This window comes from Gadus chalcogrammus, chromosome 4 (assembly GCF_026213295.1).
Source record: "Gadus chalcogrammus isolate NIFS_2021 chromosome 4, NIFS_Gcha_1.0, whole genome shotgun sequence".
NCBI classification, from domain to species: Eukaryota; Metazoa; Chordata; class Actinopteri; order Gadiformes; family Gadidae; genus Gadus; species Gadus chalcogrammus.
In genome coordinates, this window is record NC_079415.1 from 29,559,246 (window position 1) to 29,583,683 (window position 24,438).

Sequence of the window (24,438 nt, forward strand, 5' to 3'; positions counted from 1 at the left end):
ACTCTTCCTCATTCTTCACTATAGACGGGGATCGGAGGGCCTGGGTTGTATAGCCACCCTACCTTCCTCAGTGTCATCTAAAGGTTAACCTTTGTGCTTGGGGTAAACCGCTCTCAAGGTTGGAGGCATCCCCTTATGCATTCTTTTACTTGGGTCATGTCTTCAAACATTATCTGATTTGATTATTTACATCTGCATTGTGGGGAGGGTGTGAATCTGTTTAAATAGCCCTGTCTAACTGTATTCTGGACTCATTCTGCTAGAGAGGAGTCTAGTGTAAGCATTCATTAAAATAGGTTAATTGTCTAGAACTATTTGGTGCTTTTTTGCATTTTTAAGTTTAGAAGAAGAATTCTCATCCGTCCCAGAGAAGTAATATCCCTCAAAGAAAATAAATTGCCAAGGTATTACAGAGGCCTTGTCATGTTGCATCCTGAGCTCATCTCAAATAAAGGAAGTGTGCCTGGGTTTGACCCTAAGACTGAAGGTCATGAGGAAGTGGATAGGAGGCTGTGGTCGCTGGGAATCCTGACGCTTCACTCCAGAGTGTGAACTATTATACGCTGTGTCAGACTTCCAAAATGGGCTCATCGTCAGCATCGAGTAGCCAAGGGATGAGGTTCCATCATAGATGTATAAATTGTACGGAGCTATTTAGTCTGTAAATGTAAAACTGTAGATCATGGTTTATAAGTCACATCATGTTTCTTATCAACAATGAAAAATAGCGTCCTCTGTGATAATATCTGTTCCGAGTTGACTGCTGTTGTCTCATTTCAGACCAATCAGGGCATCTCTTCCCTGCAATGGGTTCAAAGGTTTGAGTCGTATTGGCAGAAGAACTGCAGCAGGCATCTGCCAGGGTGTTGAAGTGTGCTTCCGGTCAGGTTAGAGTGGTTGGGACTGTTTGAATCAGTGGAGTCTCACCTTTCATGATGTATAGTTTGTCTAGATTTCTTTTAGGAACAAATACAGATGAAGGTAAAGCAGCAGTGCACAGCGATTTGCAAGGTAAAAGTGGTGCTTGGTCAGAGAGCTGCTCTCACGTGGCCTCTACTTTTTCTGGTTTGTAGCCTACCCTGCGGCCGAAGCTTCCGATTGGCTGGTGCACGTGACATCATGACCAAGAGGCAAGAGCAGACTTGTAATTTAAAGCTACAATGTTGTGAATAGGTCTAGGTCATGCTGCAACCACCACTGCCACGCCATGACAAGGACAAATGTATATATTATGTTTTTTGTGTGGTTGCACAATTTTGACCCACCAGTTCTGGCGCCTCTGATGCCAAACGGGAGGGAAAGACATGTAGCAGAGGATCGCAGTTCGTGTTTGAAACTGAACGCCTCCTACAAGGCGTTCTGTTATGTGTCTTCGTTTTAGCACACTAGCGCTAAGAGCCAACAGCCGGCGGGATGGCTTCTATTTTTAGGACCATCTTGTCCTATAATGACGGAGGGAGCTACTTCAGATAGACATGGTTAAGATAACGTACCGTCACAAAAGTGGATGAATTTACTTTTTCAGATATTGTATATTGATATTAATATTGTTAAGGCACGAAGTTACATAGTAAAGGTTTAATAACTTACATTCTATTAGAATATTTTCTAAGGAACTGAATAGTAAATGTAACTTCTGTCGCTAGGGGCCCCTCAATCAAGACAATCACAATATACCCAGTTTGTCATCCTCTTGAAGTAGATAGATAGATAGATAGATATATACTTTATTAATCCCGGGGGAAATTCAAGTATCCAGTAGCAGCCGAAAACATACATAAAAACAGTGTAGATGGATGTGCAAAAATACAGATATAAATAAATAAATAAATAAAATGTCCATTGTTGTTATCTATTGTCCTCCCTGCCTTTACTGGGAGCTGTTGTACAGTCTGATGGCCAGGGGGACGAAAGAGTTTTTTAGTCTATTAGTGGAGCTGGACTGGGACAGCAGTCGGCCACTGAAAACACTCCTCTGCCTGGTGAAGGTGTCGTGCAGAGGGTGGTGGGTGTTGTCCAGGATGGACAGCAGTTTGTCCAGGGTCCTTCTCTCTGCCACTGTCACCAGAGAGTCCAGCTCTGTGCCCACTGCTGAGCCAGCACTCCTCACCAGTCTGTCCATTCGACCAGCGTCTCTCCTCCTGCTGCTTCCTCCCCAGCAAACCACAGCATAAAAGAGCACGCTGGCCACCACAGACTGGTAAAACATCTGCAGTCGTTTTTTGCAGATGTTGAAGGACCCCAGCCTTCTCAGGAAGTACAGACGGCTCTGCCCTTTCCTGTGTAAAGCTTCCATATTTGCTGTCCAGTCCAGCTTGTCGTCCAGCTGCAGCCCCAGATATTTATAGGTCCTGACCACCTCCACATCGACCCCCTCGATGGACACGGGTTGGAGATGTGGTTTCTTCGTTCTGAAGTCCACCACCATCTCCTTGGTCTTGGAGGAGTTCAGCTGCAGATGGTTGGACCTGCACCACCTCACGAAGTCCTGAACCAGGCTCCTGTACTCCCCCTCCCTTCCATCCTTGATACAACCAACTATCGCAGTGTCGTCTGAGTATTTCTGCACATGGCAGAGCCCAGAGTTATGCTGGAAGTCGGATGTATACAAGTAGTGTCGGTACATGGGAGTTTTGTTTCTTATCACCCCCATTTCCGGGGAAAATTACTCATGCAGCAATCGATTTAAGGACGAGTTAATGTAGGCTATCAAAGTTTTATTGACGTTATGTTTATTCACTGAAGCAATGTTCCCTGCTATAAGGCAAGGCAAGGCAACTTTATATATATAGCACTTTTCATACACAAGGCATACTCAAAGTGCTTCACATATAAACATTGTCATACAATAAAATAAAATAATAGATACGTAAAAGAAAACATATGCAAAGAAATTAGTAAAATAGAAAGAAAAAAAAACTTAGCCCATTGACTTATCGGCACACACCGTTATGTGTACAGTAAAGTTATACAATTACAACAACGTTCAACATGCATATTTAATTAATTATTAGTATGTGTGAATCTCACAGTCACCTCGCATCCATTCAGTCCATAGACGGCCCATATTGACCCAGATGAGCCGGATGGAGCTCATTACATAAACCTGCCTGTAGTTTGCGGTGTGGTTACGGTGTGGTTTCCTGGCTATTTTTGCAAATAGGCAAGTCTTACAGAGTACTAAATATGGGCGCAGGGAACAACAACATACAGACCAGATCAAGCAAAAGGTACAGAACCAAGTTTTTTTATGTTGTTGGCCCCATAGCATATTTGCCTAAGTCATATTTTAAGGTTAATCTTGTAATAAGTGTCAAAAATCCCCACGATCCTAGAAACTAGAAGCAAGGAGAGCAGGAATAAGAGCGTCACTCGCTGGTTCTTTCTTTCTTGATATAAATATTAATTCTGAACAGCATTTTACACAGTAGCCTATAATAGGAAATGCTCAAAGGTAAATCAACGCCATTAAACACTGACTGTAGCTTTTTATGAGAGAAGCCACCGAAACAGCGCCAGGGAAGACTGTTTCTTTAACATTGAAAAATAAAGCTGAAAATGATTTATTGGAAATTGTAAGAGTTAAATTCAGGGGCAAGAAATCCAGATACGTTATTTCAATGCAGTGGCGTTAGCCCCACAGAAGATGAGTAGGCTAGATAGCTCCACTTGATCAGTTTGTCCCAGTGACAACAAAACAATCAAAAACAGCAAGCTAAATAAATACTTAAAAAAATCTAAAACATCCCCTACTGTTGCATCAAAGGCTAATTCCATCAACCTGTGTGGAAAACAGGAAGTCATTGTCCACTTTCAGCCACGCGTGTGTTGCAGCAGACATCCATGTGTCTGATCTTTGTTGGAATATTGACAAATGATCCGGTGAGTGCAGCGACCTCATTGCTCTTGTTGAGAGCAACATGGAGTGGTCTGTAGTCCCATCAACGTGTTCCAGGTGTTGGACATTCAGAGGCGGCCTAGTAGATGCGCAGACGGCAACAATGTAGAGGCCACTCTGGGTGACTACTTACATGTTTTCATTTGAATTTGTATTATTCAACGTTTTCCATCTCCAAATCCTCAGCAACTGTGAAGGAAACAAAAACACATGCAATTCACACCCAAAGCCATAGTACTTTTTAGTTAGTTTATTTCCAAATTTGGATCTTGTTCTAGTAACTTTCAGCTCGCCGTTGTAGCAGAGGCGTTCTTCAGTTACGGTACGACTCGGGAGGATGAATGAGGTATGATAGTAAAACTATTTATTGAAGAAGGCAATCGAATCATGCGATGAAAATATTCAATCCAGGGTCGGTTCAAAAAGCACCTGTGCGTGTCATTCATTCATCTTGATGGTTTTTTCTCTCTGGTTACTAGGAAACTAGTAGTAGATCCGTCCAACATACATCTGAATTAGACACCCTCACCTGGGATATCAGTAAATGATTGTTTTGAAACGGATTATATTGGCAATTTGAACTTGATGCGTATAGTGGCCTAGTTAGGGGGCCTGTGTCCACATAGCATGTTTTAGACCTGAAAAAGGCGCTTTCGCCAGATGCATTTAGAAAAGCATTATCAATGAGGTATATTAATTCAGGCCTAGCCTCTATTAGCAAGTCTTGTCTTGTTTAGTGATCTTATTTATGTATGGACGGCCCATTTGGGTCGTGGGTGGGTTCTGTGCCAGCTACCTATAGATCCACTCGGCCCTCAGCCTGGTTTGAGTGGCTACAGCTTGTTTGTGCGTGTTGCCATGGTTTTTGGCTCGCTATTACAGCGCAGTATGTGAGCTATGGTTTGTGATGGGCTTTTTTCCCGATGGATAGCAAGAAACATGCTCTATTACGTAGAGAAAAAATATTTAAACAATAGTATAGTTAGTAGTTGAATTGCTTTCTTTACTGTTCTTGATTGTTTCGAATGTCATGACCCCAGAGACTCACCGGGCGGCTGAGGCACGAGAACTCTCACGTTCTGGAAACAAACATGGAAGGGCATAAATAAATTAAGTGGATTACTGTTAGAAGGCTTACGGCCGGGTCACCTCTGCTGTGCCCTCTTTAATGAAAGAATACATTTATGCAGAAAAATATTACATTTTGGCAACGGTAGAACGATATTTCAACAATACTTACCTTTTGTCTACAGTTTATAATCAGTCATCTTTCAAGCATTTAATTTTTTTCTTGGTAACCACAGTGACTCACCTGGGACTTCTTCGCTTGCTGATACTGGATCGGCTTGTGGGGCTGATTGGGGTCGTTGCTGGTTACAGACTGAGGAGAAACAACGGAATGAACAAAAGCCCATGTTAAACAGAGGCCCAGGGATGAACTGAACATCGCCAATAGGCGACTTTTTAAACTAAAAGGGATTCAGCCGGTTTGTGTAGCTTAACACCAGTCTGATGCTGTACAGTTGGGGGTGCTCTAGTCTATATATCACATACTGTAGGCCTACATATGCTGAATCATAAAAAAAGACAATTTGGAATTTGGCTTTGAAACACCACTGCAGAATGAGGTAATTTAAAGTAAATGCAAGTCACAAATGATCTTCCATAGCTCAGATAAGTATATGGGGGGGCATTTGGCCAAAAGAATACTCACATATGCGTGTCCTCAGAAAATCATTCCCGAGGATTAACATAGAAAGTGGATTGCTCGGACCTGGATCAGGAATAAAGGCTAGGTCAACATTGGGGACACTAGTATTCCAGTTTGTGAAACCTTTCATGGTCAAATATTCTAAGTCTATCCATTGAACAGCCAATGCCATCCCTCCATGTAGTTATTCTATATTTGCTATGTTTTTATCAGTATGTTTATATATATATTGTAGCGGGCCTGTGGGTGTGGGGTTTTCACGCCACCAAGTTGAATAGATAAAATGACACAGAGAGCAGTTCCAATGCAGAATGGTTTATTTACCTAGTAAACCAAACCAGGGTGGGAAAAGGGTCATCCACCTCTTCTAGGATACAGTCCAACACTTTCAACCTATCTCTTTCCCTTTTAGGCCGCACCACACTTCTAGCCTGACAGGCACAATCTGCCTGTCCTTTGCTAGCCCTAGCCTTCCTCGCCTCCCGTGTCTCTTTACTCGCCCTCTTGAGCCCAAGCACCCCTGCTTAACGATCCCCAGGCTTGCCTCGTTAAAGGGAGGAAGTCCATGTAACGGCTTTGGGGTGGAGCCAGCAGGTTGCTAGACCTACCACTCCCCTCACTCCTCCCTGCAGTCTGCCACAATATACATATACGTACGATATAGATCTAGGATATATCTATAAATTGAATGAGACCTAGAGCTAGTGAGAGTAAAAAGAGAGAAAACGGTGATTGAATGGATACTTACAACACTTCACCAGAGCCATTACTGCAATTGGAGCAAAAATGCATAATATGGCAATAATTATTCCGATAATCATCCCAACATCTGCAAGGAGAGGAAATGGAAATAAACATAAAAGGTACCATCATGGCATCAGCTTGCTAACACACACAATGTTAATAATTTGTCTCAACCTGAGGGGTATGAAACAACACACGCAGATGGATGATTTCGCTGGTTCCTAACCGACTGTCCCAACTGACCGTCCCAATTGGCAAATTAAAATGGATCAATAAAATCAAGACAGAGGTTGGCATTCATAGTCAGGTAGAGGAAGGCTAATATAATCAAGACTTCTCAAGTTAGAGCCAAAGGGGACAGGAGAATACCCAATGAGAATGTTAAGTCTATGATGTTGGGCTCTGGTCGGGTGAAAAGAACACAAGAACAGAGATGAGGTCTTCCATCTGCTGTGTATCTTCTACCCCCCAGACCATTTTAAAAACAAAATATTTTTTTAACAACTTTCACGGCTCACTACAACATTTCCCGCTAGCAGCATTTGTGCCCCCAACTTTTTCATTTAAATTCAAAAAAGAAAATCTATCTTTGCAATTACTATTTGTTGTTTGGGAATGCTCTGCTTGACATGACGGACACTTCAGTTTATATTCAATGTTCTCAAATGACTGAAAGACATGACAAACAGTCAGGTACTTTCTTTACCCCCACCAACTTCGAGAAAACTAGTCGACCGCTATAATCCCTATCTGCCTGTGTCCCTAATTGACATTCACCTTTGGGATGTTGACAGACCATCTTCTCGTCAGAGGAAACGCCCCCCAAAGAGCATCTGATGAGTCGTGATGATCTGTCTGAACAGTTGAAGAACGCAGTACTAGAGATGTTGAACAGCGAAGAATTCTTATCCTGCTTAACGATGTTCTTCCATTGAGGCTCAAGGTCACCAGAAAAGTTCCATGATATGTTGCTGACTGGATAGACGGCGATGGCCGTACATGTAAGCGAGGCATTGGAGACGTCACCAGCGCTCTCAGGGTTGTGGTGCTCTATTGTGACTGCATCGGGTGTTGCTAGAGAAGAGGGAAAACGAGAGAAGGTCATTACAGAAGATACCAGGAGATAACTCGCGCAAACACGAGGGCAAATCTTCTCTTCACTTTTGGTGTGTTGACGCACAGTGAGTCATTCAGGGGCTAAAGCACTACCTCCGGCAGTCAGAAAAATGAAATAGAATCAGAGTTAGAAATGTTCCATTGTTCTATAAATTCTGGTGTGAGGTACTCAACCTGCACGCGAAGGATATCCTTATCCCCTATTTCTTCATGTTTGACTTTCATGAAAATGATTTTACAGCAGTTCGGTGTATAATGTTTAATATTTTTTAAATGTTTAAAATAAAATACAATTGTTGGATACAGCCTTAATGCCTGTAGAAAACTCTATTGAAACTAATTTAAATTGTCAGCCTGACATGTGTTAACCCTCTGCCTAGTTCCAGAGGTCAAATCTGAAATGAATCCAGGACTGAAAATAACCTTCATGGTTCATAGAAACACTGGAGAGAGTTACATGCTTTACATAAAATATAAAATACCTACCATTTAAGGGTTGATGTGCCCACATTTATTCATTTGAAAACAAACGTATTGGAGTGGTTGAATGTAATAGGTATGATCTATTTTTGTTACCAATGTTCTTGTTGAGAGTGGGAATGAGTGAACGGAGGCCTACCAGTTATGATGAGAGTTATTGTAGTGTCTTCAGTAATTCCACCGGGGTCCCCATGGCTTATGATGCATTTGTATGTCCCTTTGTCTGAGACGGTTAGATTCCCAAAGGTTACAGTTTTATCCTCATGATTCAAGTAGGTGTCAGGTCGACTGGGCCCAGTGAGGTTCTTCGTCTTATGATATCCAATTATAACCTTTCTAAAATTTGTGCCTCCTTGAAAGTAAAGAGATTGTACATCCTTCCGAGTTGAGTTGCATTGAAATACGACCGTCCCTCCGACCTCTCCATAAAGAGTAAGGCCAGTACAACCTGAAAGAGAAAGGTTGCAATTTATATAGAGAGAGAGAATGTCAAGTCTGAAACTAATTATCCAAACTGTATCTCCCCATAGCCTCCACATCACGTTACTGCAACACGCAGACAGAACACCACACCCACGTAACCACGTGTTACCAAACAACTAGCTCTAGTACGTATATATTCAGCCGCTCATTTGGACGCTTGCTATAGTCAGCCTTTTTATATATATTGTCTTGCTTGTTAGTTTTTGCCAAGAAAACCGACACTGCCTGCGACTCTGAAAGAGATTATGCCAGAGGGGAGGTTCATTTTGGAAAATCAATTTGAGATGGACGTCTTTTATATAGCCTAGGTATTGTAGTGTCATCTTTTATTTTGAAAGATCGCCTGATGTCTTGTTGTTGCATCATGTTGCAGAATGAGGAACTACAGGTAGTGTTTTGAAGGTAGACTAGAAAAAGTAGTCTGACGCCACGAGAAGATCTCCACCTGCGTTCAGCAGAGAGGAATGAATATGGTGGGAGCGTTTTTGGGTTCACTCGCTCTTAAATTAACTTTTCTGAGGGGTTTAAATTGCTTAAAAAGGCTGCGGTCCGGTCGATTTTTTTCGTCTGTTATGAATCCCTCGTGGAAGCATGGGCACATGTGTGGGCGGTCGTTAACCAATTTAAGTTTTGTTGTTTGCAACCAATTGTCATTGATTCAATCATGATATTAGGCTATGAGAGTAACAGCTCAAATTATTACAATTATTACGGCTATATGAACTCTTAAATATTAAAAAATGTGTTACCTTTGATAAAGGAGGGAAATGCCAGCAATATAAATAACATCTTCATCTGGGAAAGATGACATTACAGAAGTTAATCTTAATTCTTAAACATGCAATAGCAAATTTAGCAAGTGGAGCAAATATCAAACACTTTTGGCCATATAAGTCCATAATGAGCTTCTACATCAGGGGTGCCCAACCTTTTTTGACCAAGATCTGGGGGGTTTGACCAAGATTTGGGGGGTTGTATCGTGAACCTACGGACTTCAGTGGGGGTTTCATTCCCGCACGGCACCTTCTCAACGATAATCAATAATCTTCCTCCCACTCAGGGTGAAAATGGTAGGTCTTAGCTTGTTTCCCCTCAGCCATGCCAACGTTTAGGAGTGGTTTTTTTCTTCACCCCTCGCGATCGACTTGGGATTTGTCGGCGATCTACTGGTAGACCGCGATCGACTGGTTGGGCACCCCTGTTCTACATCACCGTTCTGCTCACCCTTAGATGTTCTCCATAGACTGGTGTTAATGTTTTGATCGTAATGGTGCCGCACACACCTGTGTATGTGCACAGGGGTGTGGCTACAGGAGTTTATTTAGTCTCCTCAATCTTTCTGAAAAAAGAAGAGACACCTGATATTGGTTTTGTTAGACACGACCCCTCCCAACACATCCTCTCACAAGCAATGCGTGACTTGGCAAAACACACATATTTAAACACACACACACACACACACACACACACACACACACACACACACACACACACACACACACACACACACACACACACACACACACACACACACACACACACACACACACACACACACACACACACACACACACACACACACACACACACAGGAAACGCACATCATATTGCCCACAACCACGAATGCCTCGATGTCGGTGCCGCCGACCCTCCCAGGATCCGTTGAGGCACTTGGTGAGATTAATATAATAATGTGAAGACATTGGACTGACTTATATGCATATTCATAAACAATCTAGCAGCCCCGTGGCTCCCGCGATCATAATTCCTTGGTGACGCTACTGCTCGGCCATGGTGAATGCTTTGAATAGTTATTTATTTATTCTGCTCCAAACCTTTTTACATTCCACACACTATGCGTACTATAACCAACATATTATAAAAAGTATTTGTGCACAATGCCTGCAAAAGGAAGGAACTTGTTTGCGGGGGCCTTGAGCTTCCTCTCAAGGAGGAACTAATCCAGCATATTTTGCTTTGGACTCAAGTATCATCTTAGAACAGCTCTGCCTTGAAAACTCGTATGTAAAGCTGAAAGTGGGAACTATATGAAATGCAAGTCTTATACTCCACACTTGAATCAAAAGTTTAAAAAAAAAGTTTGAATACATCCACCCAGGAGCAAAGGTAAATACAAATTATTTTTGGACTTACCGGTTTGATGCTCAGTCTGTAAAGTGTTTGAATGAGATCACACTTCCTTATTCATTCACACTATAGACGGGGATGGGAGGGCCTGTGTTGTAATCAGGGGGCGGGGGGGGTGGGATTACCTTGAGCAGTTTTTTCTGTTTACTGTATTGTCTAGCCCAGTGGTTTTCAAACTGTGGGGCGCGCCCCCCCTGGGGGGCGCCAGAGTTCTTCAGGGGGGGCGCGACGTGAGAAAAAAAAAAAAAGTCGTACTTCAACTGTAGAAGTAACATAACTAAATCAATTTTCAACCGTTTATCTTCGTGCAAACCATTTAACAAATCTACACACTTGTATCTTCAATAATATCTAAACAGAATTTCGATATCATTTAAAATGTCTTCAGAATCACAGTTTTAGTTTCATGCCGCTTCGTTTTCAGCTGTTTTCAGTGAAGACGTCAGCCCATTCTGACACCTACTTCTAGACATCGTAACTCATTCCTTTTTCAACCGTTTACCATCGTTCAAACCATTAAACAAATCTACACACTTATATCTTCAATACTATCGAAACGGAATTTTGATAGCATTTATACTTTTTTCAGAATCACAGTTTTAGTTTCAAACCGGCGTCATTTTCAGTTGCTTATAATAATTTAGGTCACCATAGCAACGCCGGTAAACAAACCCCGCCGAATCTCTGGACTGAAAAGGCAGATCTGATTCGACTCTGAAAATTCAGAGTCGGGGACCCTGAATGAATCTGTAAACTGGCAGTTTACACAGATTAAGATGTTCAAATGTATTTAAAAAAGGTTAAGCTAAAACTTGCTTTGATAAAGTTGTTAAATTGTGTTGTTTAAAAACGCAAAAAGATGTTGTAATGTTTCAGAAATATGTTTAAAAAAATGTTAAAAAATTTGTTTCAAATGTTTCAAAAATATTTTCCAAATGTTTTAAAATTATGATCGGAGATGTTTGAAATGTGTAAAATAATTAAAATAGCTTTCAAAACACAGGTATTTAGAAAAAAAAATTGGGGGGGGGGGGCTCAGCTGAATTTTTTTCTCTGAGGGGGGGCTCACTCTCTCACACTTTGAAAACCCCTGGTCTAGCCACCCTAACTTCCTCAGTGTCATCTAAATGTTAACGTTTGTGCTTGGGGTAAACCGGTCACAAGGTTGAAGGCATCACCTTATGCATTCTTTTACTTGAGTCAACATGAATTGGGTAAACATTATCTGATTTGATTATTTACATCTGTTGTTGTGGGGAGGGTGTGAAGCTGTTTAAATAGCTCTGTCTAACTGTATTCTGAATTGTCTGCAACTTTTATGGGCTTTTTTGCATTTAGATGTCTCATCTGTCCTAGAGACGTAATATCCCTTGAAGAAATTGCCACGACGGGGTATTACCGAGGCTTTGCAGTGTTGCATCCTGAGCTCATCTCAAATAAAGGAAGTGTGCCTGGGTTTGACCCCTAAGACTGAAGGTCATGAGGAAGTGGATTGGAGGCTGTGGTCGCTGGGAATCCTGACGCTTGTCTGGTCTGGTCTGCTACAATCACTCCAGCGTGTGAACTATTATAGACTGTGTCAGAAGGTACTTCCAAAATGGGCTCATCGTCAGGATCGAGTAGCCAAGGGATGAGGTTCCTTCATTGATGTATAAATTGTACGGAGCTATTTAGTCTGTAAATGTAAAACTGTAGATCATGGCTTATAAGTCACATCACGTTTCTTATCAACAATGAAAAATAGCATCCTCTGTGATAATATCTGTTCCAAGTTGATTGCTGTTGTCTCATTTCAGACCAATCAGGGCATCTCTTCCCTGCAATGGGTTCAAAGGTTTGAGTCGTATTGGCAGAAGAACTGCAGCAGGCATCTGCCAGGGTGTTGAAGTGTGCTTCTGGTCAGGTTAGAGTGGTTGGGACTGTTTGAATCAGTGGAGTCTCACCTTGCATGATGTATAGTTTGTCTAGATTATTATTTTTTTTTTACCCTGCGGCCGAAGCTTCCGATTGGCTGGTGCACGTGACATCATGACCAAGAGGCAAGAGCAGACTTGTAATTCAAAGCTACAATGTTGTGAATAGGTCTAGGTCATGCTGCAACCACCACTGCCACGCCATGACAAGGACAAATGTATAGATTATATTTTTTGCGTGGTTGCACAATTTGGACCCACCAGTTCCGGAGCCTCTGATCCCAAACCGTTTAAAAGATCACGGGTTGAAAGGGAGGGAAAGACATGTAGCATAGGATCGCAGTTCGTGTTTGAAACATTGGCTCCTACAAGGCGTTCTGTTATGTGTCTTCGTTTTAGCGCACAAGAGCCAACAGCCGGCAGGATGGCTTCTATTTTTAGGACCATCTTGTCCTATGGTGACGGAGGGAGCTTCTTCAGATAGACATGGTTAAGATAACGTACTGTCACAAAAGTGGATGAATTTACTTGTTCAGATACTGTATATTGATATTAATATTGTTAAGGCACTAAGTTACATAGTAAAGGTTTAATTACTTACATTTTATTAGAATATTTTCTAAGGAACTGAATGGTAAATGTAACTTCTGCCGACAGGAGCCCCTCAATCAAGACAATCACAATACACCTAGTTTGTCGACCTCTTGAAGTAGTGTCGGAACATGGGAGTTTTGTTTCTTATCACCCCCTTTTCCGGGGAAAATTACTCATGCAGAAATCGATTCAAGGTTAATAGGTTAATATAGGCTATCAAAGTTTTATTGACGTTATGTTTATTCACTGAAGCAATGTTCCCTGCCATAAGGCAAGGCAACTTTATTTGTACAGCACTTTTCATACACAAGGCAGACTCAAAGTACTTCACATATAAACATTGTCACACAATAAAATAATATAATAGATACGTAAAAGAAAACATGCAAAGAAATGAGTAAAATAGAAAGTTAAAAAGGCATTTTAGTATTAAAATAGAAAATAAAGGCAAAGTTAAAAAAGCTTTTTAGAAAGTGCAATGTATTTAAGGTTTAGCAGAAAGCTAAAGCAAACAAAAGTCTTCAGTCTTATTTTAAAGGTGCTCAGAGTTGGGGCAAATCTTAAATCCTCAGGAAATGTATTCCAGCTATTTGTTGCATAGTAACTAAATCCTGCTTTCCCATGTTTCGTGTTTACTCTGGGGATAATTAACAGATTGGTCTCTTAGTATCTTAGTGGTCTAGAAGGCTTATGTTATGGAAGCATATCAGTTAAATATTTTGGGCTTAAACCATGAGACCCCAACGAGGTAGCTTTACTGGTTTTACAGAGTTTGGAGTGCAAATATACCACACAATAAAAAACAGCTATAAACTGGACTTTAACCAGGGTCAACATACCCAACTAATCAATTACAAAACTATTTACAGACTGACCATACCTTTTTAAATAACAAAAAAAAAAAAACATAGCCCATTGACTTATCGGCACACACTGTTATGTGTACAGTAAAGTTATAAAATTACAACAAAGTTGCTCATGCTTATTTTGTTAATTATTATTATGTGTGAATCTCACAGTCACCTCGCATCCATTCAGTCCATAGACGGCCCATATTGACCCAGATGAGCCGGATGGAGCTCATTACATAAACATGCCTGTAGTTTGCGGTGTGGTTACGGTGTGGTTTCCTGGCTATTTTTGTAAATAGGCAAGTCTTACAGAGTACTAAATATGGGCGCAGGGAACAACAACATACAGACCAGATCAAGCAAAAGGTACAGAAACAAGTTTTTTTATGTTGTTAGCCCCATAGCATATTTGCCTAAGTCATATTTTAAGGTTCATCTTGTAATAAGTGTCAAAAATCCCCACGATCCTAGAAGCTAGAAGCAAGGAGAGCAGGAATAAAAGCGTCACTCGCTGGTTCTTTCTTTCTTGATATAAACATTAATTCTAAACAGCATTTTACACAGTAGCCTATAATAGGAAATGCTCAAAGGTAAATCAACGCCATTAAACACTGACTGTAGCTTTTTATCAGAGAAGCCACCGAAACAGCGCCAGGGAAGACTGTTTCTTTAACATTGAAAAATAAAGCTGAAAATGATTTATTGGAAATTGAGTTAAATTCAGGGGCAAGAAATCCAGATACGTTATTTCAATGCAGTGGCGTTAGCCCCACAGAAGATGAGTAGGCTAGATAGCTCCACTTGATCAGTTTGTCCCAGTGCAACAAAACAATCAAAAACAGCAAGTTAAATAAATTCTTAAAAAAATCTAAAACATCCCCTACGTTGCATCAAAGGCTAATTTCATCAACCTGTGTGGAAAACAGGAAGTCATTGTCCACTTTCAGCCGGGCGTGTGTTGCAGCAGACATCCATGTGTCTGATCTTTGTTGGAATATTGACAAATGATCCGGTGAGTGCAGCGACCTCATTGCTCTTGTTGAGAGCAACATGGAGTGGTCTGTAGTCCCATCAACGTGTTCCAGGTGTTGGACATTCAGAGGCGGCCTAGTAGATGCGCAGACGGCAACAATGTAGAGGCCACTCTGGGTGACTACTTACATGTTTTCATTTGAATTTGTATTATTCAACGTTTTCATCTCCAAATCCTCAGCAACTGTGAAAGAAACAAAAACACATGCAATTCACACCCAAAGCCATAGTACTTTTTAGTTAGTTTTTTTCCAAATTTGGATCTTGTTCTAGCAAGTTTCAGCTCGCCGTTGTAGCAGAGGCGTTCTTCAGTTACGGTACGACTCGGGAGGATGAATGAGGTATGATAGTAAAACTATTTATTGAAGAAGGCAATCGAATCATGCGATGAAAATATGCAATCCAGGGTCGGTTCAAAAAGCACCTGTGCGTGTCATTCATTCATCTTAATGGTTTTTCTCTCTGGTTACTAGGAAACTAGTAGTAGATCCGTCCATCATACATCTGAATTAGACACCCTCACCTGTGATATCAGTAAATGATTGTTTTGAAACGGCTTATATTGGCACTTTGAACTTGATGCGTAGAGTGGCCTAGTTAGGCCACTATACGCATCATAGCATGTTTAAGACCTGAAAAAGGCGCTTTCGCCAGATGCATTTAGAAAAGCATTATCAATGAGGTATATTAACTCAGGCCTAGCCCCTATTAGCAAGTCTTGTCTTGTTTAGTGATCTTATTTATGTATGGACGGCCCATTTGGGTCGTGGGTGGGTTCTGTGCCAGCTACCTATAGATCCACTCGGCCCTCAGCCTGGTTTGAGTGGCTACAGCTTGTTTGTGCGTGTTGCCATGGTTTTTGGCTCGCTATTACAGCGCAGTATGTGAGCTATGGTTTGTGATGGGCTTTTTTCCTGATGGATAGCAAGAAACATGCTCTATTACGTAGAGAAAAAATATTTAAACAATAGTATAGTTAGTAGTTGAATTGCTTTCTTTACTGTTCTTGATTGTTTCGAATGTCATGACCCCAGAGACTCACCGGGCGGCTGAGGCACGAAAATCTCACGTTCTGGAAACAAACATGGAAGGGCATAAATAACATCTTAAGTGGATTACTGTTAGAAGGCTTACGGCAGGGTCACCTCTGCTGTGCCCTCTTTAATGAAAGAATACATTTATGCAGAAAAATATTACATTTTGGCAACGGTACAACGATATTTCAACAATACTTACCTTTTGTCTACAGTTTATAATCAGTCATCTTTCAAGCATTTAATTTTTTTCTTGGTAACCACAGTGACTCACCTGCGACTTCTTCGCTTGCTGATACTGGATCGGCTTGTGGGGCTGATTGGGGTCGTTGCTCGTTAGAAACTGAGGAGAAACAACGGAATGAACAAAAGCCCATGTTAAACAGAGGCCCTGGGATGAACTGAACATCGCCAACAGGCGACTTTTTAAACTAAAGGGATTCAGCTAGCTTGTGACAAGCTGGCTGAATCCCTTTAGTTTTTAGTCATGAGTGAGTATTGAAATTCGTAACGATCTAGCTAAAAATCCTGCATAGCCAGAAGAAAAATGTCAACAACTTTTAGTAGACTGGCGTTTTTTAATTTAATTTGTTTGCTCAACGATCTTGTGTGCACTTACGTGGATTTCCTTTGCATTTCTTCCAACAAGCAAATCCCCCCACACACACCAGGACTGGTACGATTAAAAGGAGAAGGTAGAGTAGATCTTGAAAAAAACACATTGGCACCAGAATGAACGTAAGTTAGTGAAATAGCAGCCTATATCATTACAAATACTATTTGTTGTTTGGAAATGCACCATTGGAGACGTCACCAGAGGCATTGGAGACGTCACCAGAGGCATTGGAGACGTCACCAGTGCTCTGAGGGTTGTGGCGCTCTAGTGTGACTGCATCGGGTGTTGCTAGAGAAGAGAGAAAACAAGAGAAGGTCATTACAGAAGATACCTGGAGATAACTTGCGCAAACGAGCAGGCAAATCTTCACTTCACTTTTGGTGGGTTGACGCACAGTAAGTCATTCCGGGGCTAAAGCACTACCTCTGGCGGTCAGAAAAATGAAATAGAATCAGAGTTAGAAATGTCCCATTGTTCTATCAATGCAATGTGTGAGGTACTCAACCTGCACGCAAAGGATAGCCTTATCCCCTATTTCTTCATGTTTGACTTCCATAAAAAATATTTTACAGCAGTTCTGGGTGTAATGTTTAATAAAAGCATACAATTAAAACACAATTGTTGGATACAGCCTTAATGCCTGTAGAAAACTCTACAGGCATTCTCCCCCATAGCCTCCACATCACGTTACTGCAACACGCAGACAGAACACCACACCCACGTAACCACATGTTACCAAACAACTATCCCTAGTATGTGTATATTTAGCTGCTCATTTGGCAATGCTTGCTGGAGTCAGAGTTGTTTATATATATTGTCTTGCTTGTTAGTTTTTGCCAAGAAAACCGACACTGCCTGCGACTATAAAATAGTTTCTACAAAAGGGGAGGTTCATTTTAGAAAATCCACACAGACATGGCCAACCTTTGTAAGGGTATGACCGGTATGCTATGTTATGTTGTGTCATCTTTGGTATGAAGGTATGAAAGAATTCCTGATGTCTTTTACCTGCACCTCTATAAATCTTGTTGCGTCTGCGGGGTTTGTTTACCGGCGTTGCTATCGTTACCGGTCTCGTAAGGAAGCACGTAAATTCTCGGCGCGATAATTCTCCCGCACAGAGCAGAACTGTGGCCTATTCTACACATTTTAATTTTCTTAATTACAATTATATTATTCATTTTTACTGAATTTGTTTTTTATTACTGAAAAAAATAAAATAAAAATTGGTGTTGCCGGTGTGCAACAACGAGGAATCGGTGTTGGCCTCAAGACCGGTAGCACCGGTAATACCGTATACCGCGGCAACCCTAATGTTAAGTCAAGCCTAAGATTTGGCTCTCATTTTTTTATTATACTGAGAGTTTGGATGTTTGAGGTGAACAGGCTAGGGTTCGGCCTAACAGAGAAAAAGAAACTGCCTGTTTAAGTAACCTATTGGAAAAGTGATAATGTTTGCTAGACATTGCGTACACAATGCCTACACTATTAAGAAACAAATTCACAAAACCTATCCGATCCAATCCTATCCTATTTTTTGCAAAGGTCAAGGTGCGCAGATGCCACAGTCTGACACGTGTGTGTGGATTTGTTATCCAATTCTACATTTCAAAATACAAATTGAGAGCAAACTTACAACTTCCCAAATACTATTCTACAAATTAAAGCCTTTGCAACAAAATTACCTTCATACGACCCTTCAGCGGTGACATACCTGGTACTGGTTTATAGAGTGGATTTTCCATGGGCAGGCTGGTGTTGCTGGTCCTCACACGGGTCTTCAGCCTGCAGAAGAACTTCTCAGGGGTATCAGAACTGCTGATATTCTTCAGCTTGTCACCCTTGGTCCACTCTCCTTCGTCTTTCTTCCATTCGTAGGAGACCGGTCCCAGATCTGTGGTGTCCGCGGTACACTTCAAAGTACAAGTGACGTTACACAGCGGCTGGGTCTCTATACTGGGCGTCGGAGGGGGCTCTGGTCGGGTGAAAAGAACACAAGAACAGAGATGAGGTTTCCATCTGCTGTGTATCTTCTACCCCCCAGACCATTTTAAAAACAAAATATTTTTTTGTTTTTAAAATTTTTCATTTAAATTCAAAAAAGAAAATGTATTGCGTAGGTGATCATTTTCTTGCCAGTGCTTAAATATGTCTGTCTGTCTGCAGTCTAGAACCCTGTCATTTTTATATATTAGCCTATATGCGAACCAATGGTAAAGGTTAGGTTAACTTTCGCCAATTCAATCCTGCCGTAAGATATGGGCCGATTTGTTTTATTACCCTAATGCCTAAGGCCATTAGTTTTACCAATTTCTTTAGGCTACTTCATGTTTCCTTACATTGTTTGACCGGCGAAATCTAACCCAGGGGGCCCTATCTTGCATCCGGCGCAAGTGACTTAGTCACTGGCGCATGTGTCGTTGCTAGTTTACAACTGGCGCAAAGCGTTCTTTTCCCACCAGCGCCACTCGCCGGTAAATTAGGGATTGATCATGCGCCGCAAGGGGCGGTTCGGCGGAAGGAGGAGGTGTGTTCTGGCGCAAACGGTATTTTGCCGTCTCTGAATACCATTGCGCTACTGACCAGGAAATACCTGGTTTAAAGTCAGTGGCGCGTTGTTCAGACGCTATTTTAAGGGCGGATGCATACATGCGCATGCGATGCATACGGATTGCTTGTGCACCTCGCGCATACACTTTGCTTCTCTCATCTACCTAGCCGCAAATTCTTGGTAAATTATTTGGGAAACAACAGCTGATGCAGCGGTAATAAGTTGTACTTTTAAATCAATGCATCTGCAAACACCGTACAGCAAACACATATTTTCTTGACACAGACATCGTGTAGGCCTACATGCGCATAACTTTTAGGATTGATGAGTAGGCCTATTTGATCGTGAAAAACATTGTTTTACCGCGAGTGAGTGTTAAAAATAATGAATGAATGCGGGCGCGCGTGTGTGCTCTGTAAGGCGCCCAGTTTCCAACCTCGAAATTTCACTTCATTTAAATTTAATTTGCATGGTATTTCTTATCCTTACCAGATGCCCGAACCACCTCAGCTGACTCCTTTCTAAGTAAAGGAGCAGCGGCTCTAATCCGAGTTCCTCACGGATGGCTGAGCTTCTCACCCTATCCCTATCTCGTCCTTTCGGTCATCACCCAACCCTCATGACCATAGGTGAGGATAGGAACGAAGATCGACCGGTAGATCGAGAGCTTTGCCTTGCGGCTCAGCTCTCTTTTCGTAACAACGGTAAAGCGAACGCAATACCGCCCCCGCTGCTCCGATTCTCCGGCCAATCTCACGCTCCATAGTTCCCTCACTCGCGAACAAGACCCCGAGGTACTTGAACTCCTCCACTTGGGCAAACTAAAAACGTAACGCATAATACAATCAATGGCAATGTAGGCCTATATTACCGCGGGGACACATGCATATTAGGATAGCATACAATACTGATAAGAAACAATGTTTATAATGTATTGCGTATATCATTAAATAGAACCACAGTTACCGCATATCATATGTTATAGCCTATCATACGTTTTCTTTGCCGAAATGTATTTGAGGACTCAGTATATTCCATGTGTGAATTATGCCATATTAGGCTATTTGGCAATAAACTAAGCCATTTGCAGTAGGAAATTCTCGGAGACTGCAGACGCGCTGTCAAAATATCAACTCGTCCGATTCAAATGCGCTCATGGCTCTTAAAGGGGATGGGAGCTGGCACTCTCATTGGTTTGTTGCACGTTACGCCCAAACCACACCTACGGGTAATTAGGCTGCTTCAGACCAACCCTTTTGACACTTGCGCCGCGGCGCAAGCGTCATTTATCCGCCTGTAAAATAGCGATAGCGCCGTAGAACCGCCCACAAAGCTACTTGCGCTTTGCGCTTCCCACTTGCGTTTCAGACCGTTAAAATAGGGCCCAGGGTCTATTTCCGTGTGAAACCAGGTAAAATAAGCCGTTGAGAATTTTTGGCTAATAGTGCTTTGGCTTGGGGCGGCGAACGCTTCCAAATCAGCATTTCTTAACCACTAATATTGCTCAGAATAACAACAAATCTCTGAAGTAGAATGACTAGGGTCCCGACGCATAAAACAAAGAGCCAACAGCGTAGTTAGCGAACTAAGAGTTTAATAAACCATTCTTTTTTACACCAGTCTGTGCATTACCGGTAGGTCCGTGTTTACCGGAATGCGATACAAGTCGATTACCGAATGCAACGGAGTTCCCTTCAAGGAGGAAAGTTTTGGAATTTATAATTAATATAGTTTACATGGTTCTGGGAACCATCACCTTATCGTGGTGGAGAGGTTTGTGTGCCCCTATGAACCTGAGGGCTGTGCTGTCTGGAGCATAGTGCTCCTGGTAGGGTCTCCCAAGGCAAAGTGGTCTTAGGTGAGGGGTCCGACCAAGAATGGTTCATAGTACTTTAACAGCAAGTACAGTTTAGCTGTGAGGAGTTGTGCCCCACAGCCCTATATTATGCACATTGTAAAGTTCAATATGGAGATTCCAATCATCGCAAACCCAATCCTTCCAGTGGTGGGAGTCCGCAGAAATCCCCTGGCAGCTGGAGGAGCTAGAGTCAGAGTTAGAAACCTACCATTGTTCTATCAATTCTGATGTGAGGTACTCAAACTGCATGCAAAGGACATCCTTATCCCCTATTTCTTCATGTTTGACTTTCATAAAAAAGAGTTTGTTTAATAAAAGCGTAAAAATAAACACAATAATCTAATGCCTGTAGAAAACTCGAGGGAAGCAAATTTAAATTGTCAGCCTGACATGTGTTCGCCCTCTGCCTAGTTCCAGAGGCCAAATCTGAAATGAATCCAGGTCTGAAAATAAACTTCACGTTTTATAGAAACACTGGAAAAAGTTACATGCTTTACATAAAATATACAATACCTACATTTAAGAGTTGATCTGCCCACATTTATGCATTTCAGAACAAACAGATTGGAGTGGTTTAATGTAATAGGTATGATCTATTTTTGTTACCAATGTTCTTGTTGAGAGTGGGAATGAGTGAACGGAGGCCTACCAATTAGGATGAGAGTTGTTGTAGTGTCTTCAGTAATTCCACCGGGGTCCCCATGGCTTATGATGCATTTGTATGTCCCTTTGTCTGAGACGGTTAGATTCCGAAAGGTTACCGTTTTATCCACATGGTTCAAGTAGGTGTCAGGTCGACTGGGCCCAGTGAGGTTCTTCGTCTTATGATATGCACTTATAACCTTTCTAAAATCTTTGCCTCCTTGTAAGTAAAGAGATTGTACGTCCCCCCGAGTTGAGTTGCATTGAAATACGACCGTCCCTCCGACCTCTCCATAAAGAGTAAGGCCAGCACAACCTGAAAGAGAAAGGTTGCAATTTATATGCAGAGAATGTCAAGTCTGAAACGAATGATCCAAACTGTATCTCTCCATAGCCTCCACATCACGTTACTGCAACACGCAGACAGAACACCACACCCACGTAACCACGTGTTACCAAACCACTATCCCTAGTATGTGTATATTTCGCTGCTCAATTGGCAACGCTTGCTGGAGTCAGAGTTGTTTATATATATCGTCTTGCTTGTTAGTTTTTGCCAAGAAAACCGACACTGCCTGCGACTATAAAATAGTTTCTACAAAAGGGGAGATTCATTTTAGAAAATCCACACAGACTTGGCCAACCTTTGTAAGGGTATGACCGGTATGCTATGTTATGTTGTGTCATCTTTGGTATGATGAAGATATGAATGATTGCCTGATGCCTTGTACCTGCACCTCTATTAATCTTGATGTGTCTGCAATAATGCAGAATGAGGAACTACAGGCTGAAGGGTGTGGTAAATGTGGCCCTCAGACAATGCATTAGTTGTGGCCACATCAAACCGGTATGGCTGCATACAAAGTCAACATCAAATCAGTATGGCTGCATACAAAGTCGATTAGGCTATTTATGTATGGAGTAATTTTGCAAGAACTTGCAAAGATTCTGGCAATTCTGATGAAATTATAATATTAGGTTATTAGAGTAACAGCTGCAATTATTAAAGTGAGAACTCTTGCATTAAATATTTTTAAATATTTTCTTACCTTTGACAAAGAAGGGAAATCCCAGCAATATAAATAGCATCTCCATCTGGGAACAACATATACATTACAAAAGTTAATCTTAATTCTAAAACATGCAATAACAAATGTGTGTAGGTAGCTAAATCAAATTTCAAAAACAGGTTTTGAAACACATTTGGCCATATAGCTTCTACATTGCCATTCTGCTCATCATTAAATGTTCTCCATAGTCTAGGATTAATGTTTTGATAGTTATGATAACACACACACATAAATTGTGTGTTTGAGTGCACAGGTGTGTGGCTACATTGGCCCACGCTGCCTCATTAACAATCCTGGCGCACCTGCTGTCAACCAAAGTAGAGACAGTCCCCAAAACAGGTTCTGAAACACATTTGGCCACATAATGAAGCGATCAATTTGGCATTGTTGGTATGTGGTGTGAGTGATTGATGGCTTGATTAGGCCTGGCTGGTATCACGCGTGCACTTTTGTAATTGTTATCAATGAGGAAGTGTTTTCCTCGCCTATTTTACGTTGCTGAGCGCTATCCGCTCAATCATGTATTATGCCGGAGCTCCCTGGACTCCGAGCAGAAAAGGTTCCTGACACCATTCGCGTTATTTTTCATTCTCCAATCAGATGAGTTGAGGAGGCCAGAAGGCCTGAGCCGGACCCCCACGGTCCCCTTGTGTTCAATCATGGTGCTCGCATGGGGCACTAGCTACGCATACCTAGCCTAGCTAAAGGTTGGCAACAAACTCTAACCTGAAACTCACTGTGTGTAAAGCAGAAAGTGTGAACTGTATGAAATGAGAGTCTTACACTTAACACCTGAATATAAAGCAAAGAAATGGTGGAATAAACCCACCCAGGAGAGGATGTATCACGACAAAGTATTCTTCGACTTACCATTTCGATTGAGTCCGGAGTGAATGACGACAAACTTCCTTGTTCTTCGCTGAAGAGAAGGGTGTTGGCTTGTGTCCCTCTCATGTGGGCTGGGTGACAGAGTACTACCAAGCCTTGTCATTGTTGCATCCTCAGCCGATTCATTCATAAAAAAAATTGAATACATGAGTTATATGAGGCCGTGCGTGCGTGCATGCATGTGTGTGTGTGTACGTGTGTGAGAGAGAAAGAGAGATAGAGATCGATAGAAAAATGATATCTCGGACACTATAATTATCATTTTATTTTATTTTAACTTCCGCATCACAGGAGTATATTGGGTAATTGTTCAGCAAAAGATCCAACTCCAAACTATAGGCAACATGTTCAGGAAATAGTTTTTTCCCCCTTCACCTCACTAATTATCAATTATTCAATATTGGTGAAATCATCTTCAGAAGAAAAAAAGTACTTTGATACATCATTAACCAAATTTATAATTATAATCAATTACAATTTTTTTGCGAGAACTCTATCTGCTGCTATGGATGCTGACTGCCAGCTGGACGAAAAGAAGTGCCTTGAACAGTGTTTACCTGTTCATTTGTGGAGTGTTTTCATCTTTCATAAGCTATTTGTTTTATTTGCACTTGTTTTTGCTTAGACTTGAGATTACAATTCTTATCGTTGAAAAACATGTCTTTTTTAATAATTTTTGGTCGTCCGTCTCATCATGCCTTTCATGGGTCATTCTTGATCCCTTAAGTCCACCGTGTCACAACACTAAATATCAAACGTGCAAATGTGACACATTGATGGCTCGAAGAGCAGGAGGTGGTCTGTACATT

At 41.6% G+C, this 24,438-nt stretch overlaps 1 protein-coding gene and 1 long non-coding RNA gene across 3 annotated transcripts in view; both read right to left on the bottom strand.

Moving 5' to 3' along the window:
* Positions 1–3,753: 3,753 nt before the first annotated feature.
* The window catches only part of LOC130380353 (uncharacterized), a 48,225-nt gene continuing 27,540 nt past the window's right edge, over positions 3,754–24,438 (bottom strand). The window contains exons 4-9 of one of the 2 annotated variants that reach the window (XM_056587526.1): positions 18,335–18,595; positions 16,804–16,908; positions 16,624–16,710; positions 16,279–16,347; positions 16,013–16,042; positions 3,754–4,087 (exon numbers count right to left, since the gene is read on the bottom strand). In XM_056587526.1, coding sequence (XP_056443501.1) covers positions 4,053–4,087; positions 16,013–16,042; positions 16,279–16,347; positions 16,624–16,710; positions 16,804–16,908; positions 18,335–18,595 — 587 coding nt within the window. In that variant the 3' untranslated portion in view covers positions 3,754–4,052. Of the gene's footprint in view, positions 4,088–11,780; positions 15,155–16,012; positions 16,043–16,278; positions 16,348–16,623; positions 16,711–16,803; positions 16,909–18,334; positions 18,596–24,438 lie in introns of those variants that run through there. The other variant, XM_056587525.1, reaches the window with a different exon arrangement.
* LOC130380362 (uncharacterized) lies at positions 8,311–10,623 on the bottom strand. Its single transcript, XR_008895290.1, has 4 exons — positions 10,587–10,623; positions 9,657–9,771; positions 9,182–9,227; positions 8,311–8,397 (listed from the first exon to the last, which is right to left on the bottom strand). It is a non-coding gene; the product is annotated as an uncharacterized LOC130380362 (long non-coding RNA).